The following is a 15,564-nucleotide window of genomic DNA, read 5'->3' on the forward strand; positions in this document are numbered from 1 at the left end:
TTAACATTAACTCATTGTTCGTGTAGTCAGACTTGCTAGCTAAAGTTAGGCCAGCGCTATGGCAAGGATTGTTGGTTAGCTAGAATGTCACCACTTAGAAGTCTGACTACATGAATGGTGAGCTAATGTTAACTAACTAGCTAGTTGATACTTTGATGCGAAAAGTGCAATTCAATCCCAGAACAGCAGCAAAGGAACTTGTGAAGATGCTGGAGGAAACAGGTACAAAAGTATCTATATCCACAGTAAAACGAGTCCTACATTGACATAACCTGAAAGGCTACTATTGAAAAATGTATAAGTCCATCATCTTTTCTACATACTTTCTATTAGGTTTTAGTCATTTAAGTTTACACTGAAAGCATTTTTCTATCCAAAAGATGTATTTGGCAATGTCATCCTGCGACCCACCTGGACCCCTGCCACGACCCACAAGTGGGGGCCGACCCACAGTTTGGGAACTACTGCTCTTGGTCATGCTACCCTAGGTTGGGAACCCCTGGTTTATAGGACTGTCACACCCTGATCTGTTTCACCTGTCTAGTGCTTGTCTCCACCCCCGACCAGGTGTCTCCTATTCTTCCCCATTATCCCCTGTGTATTTATACCTGTGTTTTCCGTTTGTCTGTTGAAAGTTCGTATTGTTTTGTCAGGTCTTACCATCGTGTTTCCCGTTTCTCAAGTGTTTGTTTTCTAGTCTTCCCGGTTCCAACCTTACTTGCCTGTCCTGAGCATGCCCTTTGCCTACTCCTTTCTTATAATATATATTCTGAGACCTGAACCATCTACCTCCTGTGTCTGCATCTGGGTCATATCCTGAGTCGTGATAAGGACATTGTGCTTCGTACATTGGCTATCTGTAATATTCACAATAGATTGTGATTAAACAAAACCTTCACTCAGCAGTGGCCCAGGGTGGTCTACGGCACAGGTCTATGGTGTCACCTATGCCGGCATCGGTTAGAATCCGGCCTGCTGCCCTTTGGCCGATATCTTTCCTCACTGTCACTCTCTCTCAGTAAAGTCAGAAAAAAAAACTACAAACTTTTTCTCTGCATTTGAGCTCCAAGCAGATGTCCATATTATCAGGGAGGGGTTTCTGCAACCAAATTGAGCCCTTAACGCCCTTGTGCAACAATATTTGCAAACACAGAAAGGGGCCTATAGGGAATGAGACTTTCAACAGGTCAAGGTGCCATACCTGTCCAACCACGTGACCTGACAGAAGAAAAACTCCTGGTCATGTGTTTGGTTTATATTTAAAGATAAGGATTTATATTCATCTACTGTCATTGAGTACCCACACTAATAACTCAGTATTAAACTGATTGTCATGTAAACACCTTACTCTGCTGATCTTAAGCGTACGCCGGTTAAAACATGGTTTTCTGAGCAATCTTTGAAATGATTATTATTATATAAAATAGGCTTCCCAAAAATAAAGTTTATTTCAACTGCCGATTTTCTGCATTTATCAAAGTCCCATCAGGCAGCCTGATTTCAGATGTGTCCATGTAAACAGGATTATTTGGGAAATCGTTATTCTTGGAAAGCAAGTAAACGTTTAAATCAAACTTATATTACATTGGAATATTCACAATAATCATATTATTGTGTGCATGTAACCATACTCATTGCCTTGCAGTTTCTAAATAAGCAGTACACACACTCACGCTGAACCGCCACTACACTGACAGGACACAGAAGTACTAAAATTACTTTATTACAGTGGAATCTTTGTTCAGTAGCCCTCTGCCAAACAAAATAAGTAATTACAAACAAAATATTACATTTGTCTCCTAAAACATTCTTTCTCAATTTCTTTTAAACATTTTAAAATCACCTTTTCTATAATTGTATATATTCTTTTATGTAAGACATTCATCTTTTTTGCACAACCTATACAGTTTAATACAGATTGCATGGCGTGGGAATCGTTCCTGTAACTGTAACGATCAGAAGGAATACTGATCAGACTGTACAGAGATCCCGCCTCTCCAAGGATGAACCAGAGTGGATCTCTTATTTTAATCTGACCATTCAGAGTATAATCTAGATGGCATCATAATCTGACCAACTGAATTACATCAATCGATGTAGATAAAAACCAACCATTTCTCTCGATAAGAGAAATAAAACCTGAACAGTAAATTAAAACCATTAAAAGGAAGAGCAGTACAGCACATCCTCCTCAGTTTGGGGAGAGAGCTGAAGGTTCTTTGCAGAAAGAATGAGTGGACAAGAGAAGATGGAGAATAGTTCACAGGTCAGTGGCAAGTCTGAACTAGTAGAGACAATAGAATCTAATGGGATCCAACAGAACTCGATAGAACCCCAATGGAATCTAATAACACTACTCCAGGACCACACGTTGTGTGTGTGTATGTACAAGGTGTTGTTGATCATGTTTTTTTCATTCATTTCCTTGTTTCAAAGCATCGTTAGAGACCATGTCAGTTATCACAGCGATTTGTGTCTTCACAATACACGCAGTTAATTGGTCTCAACATGGATTTGTTTTAAATGGCGATTTTCTTTTTACAATTCTAAACATGTACAATATTAACACATTATTTCCTATACATCCCACATGAAATTGCTGTTAAATCAACTATTTATATATATATATATATATTATTTTACCACACCTCCCCCCACCTTATATATATATATATATATATATATATATAAGAGAGAGAGAGAGAGAGGGGTCTGTCTGTATTTGAGGAGGGGGTCGGACGGTGGTCCGGTAGGGAGAAAGGGGTAGGGGGGTAACGACAGGGGGCGGTGCAGGAGCAACAGCAGCATCACCACCCACCCAAAAGGACATTCAGCAGTCATAAACCAACACCTGTACTGTTCTGTACTAAAGTCTGTATGTCATACTGTAGTGTACTACACCTGTTCTGTTCTGTACTAAAGTCTGTATGGCATACTGTAGTGTACTACACCTGTTCTGTTCTGTACTAAAGTCTGTATGGCATACTGTAGTGTACTACACCTGTTCTAAAGTCTGTATGGCATACTGTAGTGTACTACACCTGTTCTGTTCTGTACTAAAGTCTGTATGGCATACTGTAGTGTACTACACCTGTTCTGTTCGAAAGTCTGTATGGCATACTGTAGTGTACTACACCTGTTCTGTTCTAAAGTCTGTATGGCATACTGTAGTGTACTACACCTGTTCTGTTCTGTACTAAAGTCTGTATGGCATACTGTAGTATACTACACCTGTTCTGTACTAAAGTCTGTACGGCATACTGTAGTGTACTACACCTGTACTGTACTAGTCTGTACGGCATACTGTAGTGTACTACACCTGTACTGTACTTGTCTGTATGGCATACTGTAGTGTACTACACCTGTTCTGTACTAGTCTGTATGGCATACTGTAGTGTACTACACCTGTTCTGTACTAGTCTGTATGGCATACTGTAGCGTACTACACCTGTTCTGTTCTAGTCTGTACTGCATACTGTAGTGTACTAGTCTGTACAGGGGTTAGTATTTGTATAGTATTTTTACCCCCAGACAACCTCCACCATTCTAGAACTCTCCTTTGAACATTCTGTAAACCCCACACTGAAAGTTATCTTCTTATTCAGTAACCCCCAGATCCTCACTTCCACCCATCTTCCCTTAAATCCCTCTATGACTTGACCTCAGCTTCCTTTACCAGTTCTATAATCCCACCCTCTCGTATCACTCTGTTCACATACACCATGCCCCATAGTTTGGGGGGGAGGGGGGATATTTGAAGGATGGAGATAAAAAGGTGAAGGAGAGCGAGAAAAGGTAAGAGAAAGAAATGGTGAATATGGATCATGTGAGATCCACTCTCATGAAGTGTGTGTTTACGTCTGTTTGTACAGTAAGTGCCACCAAAGTGCTGTTGTCATTGGAACAAAATGGCCATCCAGACCAGAGACTGACAGGGACGTGACTGATTAAAACCCTAGCAAAGTTTTCTGCAATGTTCCAAACTAGCATACGGAACAACTCTCTGCTAAATGCGTCCGTCACGGTCTGAAAACAGTGGCGAACACAAAGTATTATAACCAGTTTATAAGCATCCTGACGTTTCAAGTAAAGGATTGCCAAACGTCAAGTGCTTTAAAAAAAAAATATATATATATATATATATTTTAAAAAAGTGACTAAGTGTGTGTTGTCTATGTCAAACACGTGGTCCCGTGTGGCTCAGTTGGTAGAGCATGGTGTTTGCAACGCCAGGGTTGTGGGTTCGATTCCCACGGGGGACCAGTACAAAAAAAATATATAATGTATGAAATGTATGCATTCACTACTGTAAGTCGCTCTGGATAAGAGCGTCTGCTAAATGACTAAAATGTAAACAGCATGACATGAGCAGACGTGGTTGAGCCACTATTAGACTATGGCACAGTTACAGTTCGTTCTAACACAGTCTCCTGTCAGTCCATACCAAGGATGGGCAACTTTAATGGGGTGGGGGGCCACAGTGCCTTGCGGGTCTACGTACCCACATCCATACACACACATGCAGTAACAGATATTGGTTTCCCCTATGACTCCCAACTTAGTGTGCTGTATCCACTGTGTATGTATGGCTGTGTGACAATGTAACAGTTGGGCCTGTGTGTGTGTGTGTGTGTGCGCACGCACACACACGCGTTCGGTCAGGTGTATGACAAGTGTGTTACACTCCAGCTGTGGGTGTTTGACTCTCAGATTTGTACACACACACACACACACACACGTATCATCGCTTTCTGATGAGAACCCTGTAGGCCCATCTCCAAAACAGACACTTCAGGAAATTGACAAAAAAAAAAAAGTGTTATATTTTTAACGAAGATATAATTACCAAACTTCAGGAGCTATTATAAACATATGTTCTTAGTCTCAGAGTCTATTGAGGGGAGTTACTGCATTCAATACAAATGTTCTGGGATAAAATGGAGTTCCAAGGTTTTCATCAGACAGAAACGGTATGTATATCTGTAGTGTGTTCAGTTAATAATCACCATTTGGTCTGTTTATATCAGTCCTATTTCACACGTACCAGTGTGTATTAATACACGTGTGTGAATTGGAAATGTGTTTTTTGGGATCACAGCTAGGGTCAGCCATTATCAACGGCGACTGAAAGCAGTTCGGGTTAAGTGCCTTGCTCAAGGGCACGTCGACAGATCCGCCCCCCACCCCCCCCCCCCCAACTTGTCGGCTTGAGGATTTAAACTAGAGACCTTTTGGTTACTGACCCCACCCTCTAAACGCTGTCTAGGGGGGTGTGTGTGTGTTTAGGTGTATGACAGGTGTGTGTGTGTCTAGGTGTGTGTGTGTTTAGGTGTATGACAGGTGTGTGTGTGTCTAGGTGTGTGTGTGTGTTTAGGTGTGTGTGTCTAGGAGTATGACAGGTGTGTGTGCTCGTCTAGGTGTGTGTGTGTGTGTGTGCGCGTCTAGGTGTGTGTGGGTGTGTGTGTGCGTCTAGGTGTGTGTAGGTGTGTGTGTGCGTCTAGGTGTGTGTGTGTGTCTAGGTGTGTGTCTAGGTGTATGACAGGTGTATGACAGGTGTGTGTGTCTAGGTGTATGACAGGTGTGTGTGTCTAGGTGTATGACAGGTGTGTGTGTCTAGGTGTGTGTGTGTGTGTCTAGGTGTATGACATATGTGTGTGTCTAGGTGTGTGTGTGTGTGTCTAGGTGTGTGTGTGTCTAGGTGTGTGTGTGTGTGTCTAGTTGTGTGTGTGTGTGTGTCTAGGTGTGTGTGTGTGTGTGTGTGTGTGTGTCTAGGTGTGTGTGTGTGTGTGTCTAGGTGTGTGTGTGTCTAGGTGTATGACAGGTGTGATCCGTTGGAGATCTGAGAGGTGATGCTGGCGCTCATGCTCATAGCCTGTTCGCTCCGCCCCCCTCCTGACGTCGACGCCCTCCTCGTTGCCTGGGGGCTGTTCCTGGCCCCCCCACCACCCCTCCCACACTCCCCCTCTGACTCCCCCCTCCAGAGGGCTGGTGCAGGCTCCAGGGAGGGGGGCCTCCAGCGAGCACAGGGTGACCCCACGGCTGCTGGGAGCTGGACCCCCCCTGGTGGTGGCTGTGACCATGATGAGACAGTCCGGACCCCCCTCCTCCCCACCCCCCTGGGCTGCCCTGTGTGTCTGAGCCAGAGCCCTGCAGGTTAGACAGGACCATGTTGCTGAAGCCTAGTCTCATGGACTCTGAGTCAAAGGCCTCTATCTCTCTGGCCTGGCGCTCCAACAGGGACCTGATGCGCTCCACACGCTCTTTCTGCAGAGACAGCATCTCCTCCTCAATCTGGAGACACACACACACAGAGAGAGAGAGATGGGGACGAGAGACCATCAGAAACACACAGCGATGCCAACACCTACTATATCACACATACACACACCCCTCGGCCCTACCTTGTGTTCCAGTAGAGCCCTGCGGAGCGACACTCTCTGCTCCAGATCCTTCCTCTCTCTGTCGTGCTGGGCGTCTGTCTGCATCTTGATCTTACTCTGGTAGGCGTTCAGCAGCTCCAACTCCTGCTGCAGCTGCATCCTCAGTACCTGACACTCCCCTTCCTGGGCCTCGTCCAATCGCAGCTGGGGAGGGAGAAGGGTGGACAGAGGGCATGGGGACAAAACAAAAGGTGGAGACCAGTAGTAAATAGATCTGAAATCATTGGATGGCTTGGTGTCTGTGGGAAAGCAGTCACAAGAGGAGTGGGAAAGACGCTACAAAAAGTCAACTATAACAAAATAAACGTAAAAAAAAAAAAGATGGCAGCTGAGCAGCATTTAAACAATTCAATGCGATATGGATCACTTGCAATATGGATTGCACATGTCAATATTGCGATTTTGACGTGAATTTGATTAATTATGCAGCCCTACCACAAACAGTAGCCCCTTGGGGTTAGGACTAGGGATTGAACATATTTTTATTAAGTCTTCCCAAAAAGTCGTTTTTAATTTGCCTGTGTTTGATACCTGTTTAGAGAGACAACAGCGTGTGCGTGTATGTGGTACTCACAGCCTGTGTGGACAGCATGTTGTTGATGGAGTGGTCATACTGCTCGGCCAGGATGGCCAGTTTCCTGGTCTGCTCCTCCTTCAGTCTCTTGAGCACCGCCTTGTGGTCGGCCTTGGGAGTGCTCTCCAACAGGTGGTTCCTCAGGGCCTTGTACTGACGGGTCTGGATCTTACACGTGTCCTGGAACTGCTTCTTAATCTGCATCTCCTTAGACTGGGGGAGGGAGTGGGGGACAGTAAAGTGTGTGTGTGTGTGTGTGTGTGTGTGGTGTGTGTGTGGGGTATGTGTGTATGCCAGTGTCTGTGTGTTCCTGACCTTTAAACTCTTGGGCTGCTGTCGGACCTCCATGACGTGTTTGCGTCTCAGCTCTCTCTCCCTCCTCTTGTTGTACTCCAGCTGATTGGTCAGTTCCGTCTGGTGCTGCGTCCTGATAAGCTCCGCCCTCATCTTCTGGATGGTTCCCAGATGTCTGAACTCCAGCTCCTGCATGGACTCGTGATGTCTGAGCAGCATGGCATGCTCCAAGTCCTTCTGGGTCTGACGCTTATTCAACTCCTGAGAGAGAGGGAGAAGAAGAGAGATGGAGAGATTGAATGACAAGTAATATAATAATAATTTAGTGTTTCACACTTGTACCGTTGTGTTTTTTTACGCATGTTTGAAATGGAAATGTGTTTTTTGCATATCCCAACTCCCAGAGACACCCTCGGGGAGTGGGGTCATGGCCAGGGTCAGCCTGGTGACCCTGGAGCACAGACAGATTTTTCCCCTTGTCGGCTCAGGGATTCGAACTAGCGACCTTTCGGTTACTGGTCCAACACTCTAACCGTTAGGTTACCTGCCTCCCTATGTGGGGGGGAGGGTGAAGGGGAGAGGGGTTGAAACAGATGGAGGACAGGAAGAAAGGACAGCGTGAATGAAAAGTGGTGAGGGGATGGAGGAAGGGGAGAGGAGGAGGAGAGAAGGGTTGAAACAGAAATGGAGGAGGAAGAGAGGGTGTTAAGAGAGGAGAGGATGAAAGAGAGCATGAGAGATAATGAATAATAAATGAATTGAGAAAGGAGAGGAATGTTCACAAGACAGCTCCATGTGTTGAGCAATAACCTGTCATGTCCTTTGGAGGTGAATAGGAATGATGTGTGTTTGCATGTGTGTACCTCTCGTGCCAGGTCCTGCTCCACGTTGTGCCTGGCTATGAGTATCCTCCGTTTGAAGCGTCGACACTCCAGCTCCAGGTACTGCCGCTGTCTCCTCAACAAGTTGGCTTCCTCCTCAGCCTGACAAATTACATCAAACTTCACTTGACAGTGTGGCTCAGTTGGTAATGGATCTTGCAACACCAAGGGTTGTGGATTTGATTCCCGCTCAGGAATGACTAAGTTGCTTTGGATAAAAGCGTCTGCTCCGGTATATATTGTATAATATCTTATATAGTACATTTTGTACCATAAAAATGCAGTACAAAGTACTTCATACATCAATTAATAATACAAGAAAAACACCATACATTTATAGACAGATACATGAAGAGTACAACAATAGCAGAAGTCTCGAGGTATTGCTCGCCTGTGGTAGAATACCTCATGATAGTGTGGTATACAGTTTATCTACCAAGAGAGTTCTCATCTATATTATTCGTAGCCTTCTATTTACCACCACAAACCAGTGGTGGAAAAAGTAACCAATTGTTCTCAAAGATGGTGCTGAAAGAGATGGCAGCGTCGCTTCTAGGCCTTAGTTAACTGCTGCTGTATTTTTTTTTTATGTATTATTTCTTCCATTGTTAGCCCAGAAAACATTAAGTGTTATTACATACAGTCGGGAAGAACTATTGTATATCAGAGAGACGTCAACTTACCAGCACAACCAGCACTACAACCAGGAATACGACTTTCCCAAAGCGGATCCTTTGTCTGCACCTCCCAGGGAATTCAAACAAATTCAAGAGGCCGACCCAAAACAACGCCGGAGGAGGAGAGGGAGCCGGAGTTGTCTTCGAGTGAGGCTTTGGATGTGCACACACCACCCACCGCTTCTGAGTATATTACTCGCTAATGTCCAGTCCCTAGTTAACAAAGTCGACCAAATTAGAGCAAGAGTTGCTTTCCAAAGAGATATACGGGATTGTAACATACTCTTTCACGGAAACATGGCTAGCTTGGGACATGCTGTCGGAGGCAGTACAGCAAACGGGATTTTTAGTGCATCGTGCCGACAGGCATAAACATCTCTCCGGTAAGAAGAAGGGCGGGGATGTATGTTTCATGATTAACGACTCATGGTGTAATTGTAACAACATACAGAAACTCAAGTCCTTTTGTTGACCTGACCTAGAATTCCTCACAATCAAATGCCGACCGTATTACCTCCCAAGAGAACTCTCCTCTGTTATTGTCACAGCCGTGTATATTCCCCCGCAAGTGGATACCAAGACGGCCATCAAGGAATTTCATTGGACTTTATGCAAACTGAAAACCATATATCTGGGGATTTTAACAAAACTAATTTGAGAACAAAGCTACCTAAAATCTATCAGCATATCGATTGCAGTACATGAGCGATTAACACACTCGACCACTGCTACTCTAACTTCCGCGATGCATTACAAAGAGAAAACCAGCCCGTCGCGGACATCGACGTCTTGCTTCCAGACAAATTAAACAACTTCTTTGCCCGCTTTGAGGACAATACAGTGCCACTGACGCGGCCCGCTACCAAAGACTGTGAGCCCCCCTTCTCCGTGGCCGATGTAAGTAAAACATTTAAACGTGTTAACGTGTTAACCCTCGCAAGGCTGCCGGCCCAGACGGCAACCAGAGCCACGTCCTCAGATCATGAGCAGACCAACTGGCTGGTGTGTTTACGGACATATTCAATCAATCCCTATCCCAGTCTGCTGTTTCCACATGCTTCAAGATGGCCACCATTGTTCTTGTTCCCAAGAAAGCCAAGGTAACTGAACTAAATGACTATCGCCCTGTAGCACTCACTTCTGTCATCATGAAGTGCTTTGAGAGACTATGCAAGGATCACCCTACCTGTCACCCTAGACCCACTTCAATTTGCTTACAGCCCCAATAGGTCCACAGACGATGCAATCGCCATCACACTGCACACTGCCCTATCCCATCTGGACAAGAGGAATACCTTTGTAATAATGCTGTTCATTGACTACAGCTCAGCATTCAACACCATAGTACCCTCCAAGCTCATCATTAAACTTGAGTCCCCCGGTCTGAACCCCGCCCTGTGCAACTGTGTTCGAAACTTCCTGATGGGCCGCCTCCAGGTGGTGAAGGTAGGGAACAACATCTCCACTGATCCTCAACACTGGGGCCCCACAAGTTTGCGATCTCAGCCCCCTCCTGTACTCCCTGTTCACCCACGACTGCGTGGCCATGCACGCCTCCAACTCAATCATCAAGTTTGCAGACGACACAACAGTGGTAGGCTTGATTACCAACAACAACGACGAGACAGCCTACAAGGAGAAGGTGAGGGCCCTCGGAGTGTGGTGTCAGAAAAATAACCTCTCACTCAATGTCAGCAAAACAAGAGATGGTTGTGGACTTCAGGAAACAGCAGAGGGTGCACCCCCCTATCCACATCGACGGGACAGCAGTGGAAAAGGTGGAAAGTTTTAAGTTCCTCTGTGTACATATCACCGACAAACTGAAATGGTACACAGACAGTGTGGTGAAGAAGGCGCAACAGCGCCTCTTCAATCTCAGAAGGCTGAAAAAAAAAAAATTGGCTTGTCACCGAAAACCCTCACTACCTTTTACAGGTGCACAATCGAGAGCATCCTGTCAGGCTGTATCGCCGCCTGGTACCGCAACTGCACCGCCCACAACTAGTGATACACCGATATGACATTTTTGGCCGATACCAATATTTTCCTTGACAAAAAACCCGATACCGATATAAATTTTTGTGGCCTTTTAAGCATTCTAGTACAGTTAAATAGTTAACACACACACACGGACGCAGTGGTCTAAGGCACTGCATCTCAGTGCAAGAGGCGTCACTACAGACCATGGTTCGAATCCAGGCTGTATCACATCCGGCCGTGATTGGGAGTCCCATAGGGCGGCCCACAATTGGCCCAGCGTCGTCCGGGTTTGGCCGTCATTGTAAATAAGAATTTGTTCTTAACTGACTTGCCTAGTTAAAAGGTTACACACACACACACACACACACACACACACTCTGACCAAAAAGTTTATTTTGTTGGCATTTACATATGTCCCCATTACCAGTAAAACATAATCAAAACAGATTTCTTTCACTTCCTGTGCTGTTTCGTTGTTCTATTGTTCAGTGGTTTCATTCTCAACCAGAATCTCTATGGAACGCCCTTTGCATGTAAAAAAATATACTATTTAACACTATTTGACGTGTCAAATAAGCTTGTTGACCAATCAGGACCTGAATATGACTGCAAGTCACATAATAATTTAACACGTTCATAAATTTTTTATGTCACAACGATTCATCGATACGTATGCTATGATACTGGTAAAGTTCTCACGCACCTACAGCCCTGGTCATAAAAAAAGCTAGCTAGATCATGGATGCAAACAATGTTCTTCCCCAAATGCATAGCAAAATGACAATCTGTTTCAGTAGCTATAGTTAGCTAGCTAACTATATAGCTAGGTGTCATCTAAAATAACCCTCATTTATAAGAGAGTTATTATTTGATTAATGGTGGTCGGACCCATCTATGTGAAGCTAGCCACAATAAGGATTAGCCACAATAGTGGACTTTGCAGTTAGCCTTTAAAATAAAAGTACGGCATAATTCTACTATTTGTATTCATTTGCGTCGCTGTCAATGACATACTTTTATTTTGAGGGCAAACCGAAAATTCCATTATTGTGCCTAATCCTTATTGTGGCTAGCTTCACAACACATAACACGGTCCGGTCGAGCCTCACTAGCCAGATGAAGCTAGCTGGCTGCTTATAACTTTAGCTTTGGGCAACAGGGTTAAGTAGCTGGCTAGCTATTTATTTTCATGAACTGAAGTTCAATTTCAATAGGCCAAAAACAAGTGGCAACCTAGCTAATACTTACTCACAAGGATTCCTTAATCATTGCTAAGAATAATGAAAATGACTGCAGTTTCTACTGGTCATTGTTTTCAGGCTGGTTGTATTGGTGCTATCTAGGTACCAAGCTAAAGCTAGCTACCCCAGAAGTTGCGGTCAAACAAATGATGCTTTATTACCAACGCCGTATTGTAAACGCATCGTTCGTGGCCGGTGTTTGCAGACTTTTTTTCTACAGCTTTGACAGTGCTACTGTTTGACTAGGCAAAGACCCAAATGGTGTTCGATAGTATGTATGTCGTGAGGCTAATAGCAGTGATATTACTGTGTAACTCCGGTAGGGCAACATCTGAAAAATAGTGCACTTGGTAGTGTGTACCGGTGCTCGACCAGTCGGTGAAAGCCAACGTCACCCACGACAGAGAACGGTTGATTGTCAAGGGCAATGAATTCCATTATTTTGGCTTTAATGGATTTTGCATTTAAGAAAATTTCAGCGAGACAACTCACTCTTCCAAATGACTGCTCGACTTGTTGACTGCTCAATCCATACAGCAGACATTGTGGGCTGGGTTAGGAATGCTGTGTTGCATGTGTAGCGCAACATTTTACGAGGCGTCATTACGTCATGTACATACGTTATATAGGTATGCACGTCAGCTTTGACATTGGTTTTGCACATCGGCGTTAAACTAGACATCGGCCGATACCGATGTTGGCATTTTTAGCTAATATCGTCCCTATTACGATATGTTCACCGATATATCGTGCATCCCTACCCACAACCGCAGAGCTCTCCAGAGGGTGGTGCAGTCTGCACAACGCATCACCAGGGGCAAACTACCTGACCCCCAGGACACCTACAACACCCGATGTCACAGGAAGGCCAAAAAGATAATTAAGGATAACAACCACCCGAGCCACTGCCTGTTCACCCCGCTTCCATCCAGAAGGCGAGGTCTGATCCAGGTGAATCAAAACTGCGACAGAGAGATTTAAAAACAGCTTCTATCTCAAGGCCATCAGATAGTTAAAGAGCCATCGCTAGCACAGAGAGGCACCTGCCTACCGACAGACTTGATATCGTTGGCCACTTTAATAAATGGAACACTAGTCACTTTAATAAATGCCACTTTAAGAATGTTTACATATCTCATATGTATATACTGTATACTACATTATCTATTCTGTTGCATCTTAGCCGCTCTGTCACTGCTCATCCATATATTTTATATTTTTATCCCATTCCTTTACTAGATTGTGTGTATTAGGTTTTGTTGTGGAGTTGTTAGATATTACCTGTTAGATACTGCTGCACTGTCGGATCTAGAAGCACAAGCATTTAGCTAAAATCGCAATTACATCTGCTAACCATGTGTATGTGACCAATAAAATTTGATTTGACCTGAATAAAAGTAAGACCAATAAAATATCTTAATAGAAAATGACTCATGTGAAAGTCACCTAGTAAAATACTACTTGAGTAAAAGTCTAAAAGTATTTGGTTTTAAATATATTTAAGTATCAAAATGTAATGTAATTGCTAAAATACACGTAAGTATCAAAAGCAAAAGTACAAATAATAAAAAATTCCTTAAATTACGCAAACCAGACTTCACAATTAATTTTTTTTAAATATTTGGATAGCCAGGGGCACACTCAGGCATAATTTACAAACAAAGCATTTGTGTTTAGTGAGTCAGTCAGATCAGAGGCATTGGGGAGGACAAGGGGTCTTCCCTTGATAAGTGTGTGAATTGGACAATTTTTTGTCCTGCTAAGCATTTAAAATGTAACGACTACTTTTCGGTGTCAGGGGAAACGGACGGACTAAAAAATACATTATTTTCTTTAGGAATGCAGTGAAGTACAAGTAAAAGTTATCAAAAATATAAATAGTAAGGTACAGATAGCAAAAAAAAACTAAACTAAAAAAAGAAACGTCTTGTCACTGTCAACTGTGTTTATTTTCAGCAAGCTTAACGTGTAAATATTTGTAAGAACATAACAAGATTCAACAACTGAGACATAAACTGAACAAGTTCCACAGACATGTGACTAACAGAAATTGAATAATGTGTCCCTGAACAAAGGGGGTGTCAAAATCAAAAGTAACAGTCAATGCAGCTGGTGGTCACACTAGATACTAAGTACTGCAGTGCATCTCCTCCTCATGGACTGCACCAGATGTGCCAGTTCTTGCTGTGACATGTTTCCCCACTCTTCCACCAAGGCACCTGCAAGTTCCCGAACATTTCTGGGGGGAATGGCCCTAGACCTAACCCTCCGATCCAACAGGTCCCAGACGTGCTCAATGGGATTGAGATCCGGGCTCTTCGCTGGCCATGGCAGAACACTGACATTCCTGTCTTGCAGGAAATCATGCACAGAACGAGCAGTATGGCTATTGTCATGCTGGAGGGTCATGTCAGGATGAGCCTGCAGGAAGGGTAACACATGAGGGAGGAGGATGTCATCCCTGTAACGCACAGCATTGAGATTGCCTGCAATGACAACAAGCTCAGTCCGATGATGCTGTGACACACCGCCCCAGACCATGATGGACCCTCCACCTCAATCCCACTCTAGAGTACAGGCCTCGGTGTAATGCTCATTCCTTCGAAGATAAACGCGAATCCGACCATCACCCCTGGTGAGACAAAACCACAACTTGTCAGTGAAGAGCACTTTTTGCCAGTCCTGTCTGGTCCAGCGACGGTGGGTGTGTGCCCATAGGCAACGAATTATCTTCGAAAGACAGGGTCCTGAAAAAGGGACATTTCTTTTTTTGCTGAGTTTACTTAAAACATGTTGAGGCTAGGGGGCAGTATTTTCACAGCCGGATAAAAAACGTACCCGATTTAAACTGGTTACTACTCTTACCCAGAAATGAGAATATGCATATAATTAATAGATTTGGATAGAAAACACTCTAAAGTTTCTAAAACTGTTTGAATGGTGTCTGTGAGTATAACAGAACTCATATGGCAGTCATAACCCTGAGACAAATCCTAACAGGAAGTGGAAATCTGATTTGTGGAATCACTTTCAAGCCTTTGCCTATGAAACACACCGTGAGTTAGGATTAATTTAGCACTTCCTACGGCTTCCACTAGATGTCAACAGTCTTTACAAAGTGGTTTGAGTCTTCTCCTGTAAAAACTGACCGAACGAGAGGCCTGGAAAGTTTGTCATAGGGGGAGGGCCATTACTACTATGATGCCCGTGCCCGTGGGTACTCTTTCATTCCGAAACGTTTTGTAAGACATTGCAATCGTCCGCCTTGAATATTATTGAAGTTCTGATTGAAAAAGGCCCGAAAGATTTATGTTATACAACGTTTGACATGTTTGAACGAACGTAAATACATTTTTTTTCACATTCGTGACGACAAGTCCCGCGCGCTTTGTACATTTTGAGTAGCCTTCGGAACGCACTAACAAGGAGCTATTTGGACATAAATTATGAACTTCTTCGAACAAAACAACATTTGTT

General features: G+C 44.0%; 1 protein-coding gene across 1 annotated transcript in view; it reads right to left on the reverse strand.

Annotated features, from left to right (window-relative positions):
* Positions 1-5,727: 5,727 nt before the first annotated feature.
* Positions 5,728-15,564, reverse strand: part of LOC106563797 (serine/threonine-protein kinase TAO1) — a 70,281-nt gene continuing 60,444 nt past the window's right edge. Inside the window, 6 exon segments of the mRNA XM_014129656.2 lie at positions 5,728-5,932; positions 5,935-6,291; positions 6,402-6,584; positions 7,015-7,227; positions 7,330-7,569; positions 8,172-8,291. Coding sequence (XP_013985131.2) covers positions 5,807-5,932; positions 5,935-6,291; positions 6,402-6,584; positions 7,015-7,227; positions 7,330-7,569; positions 8,172-8,291 — 1,239 coding nt within the window. The 3' untranslated portion in view covers positions 5,728-5,806.

This window comes from Salmo salar, chromosome ssa11, assembly GCF_905237065.1.
Source record: "Salmo salar chromosome ssa11, Ssal_v3.1, whole genome shotgun sequence".
Classification (NCBI taxonomy): domain Eukaryota; kingdom Metazoa; phylum Chordata; class Actinopteri; order Salmoniformes; family Salmonidae; genus Salmo; species Salmo salar.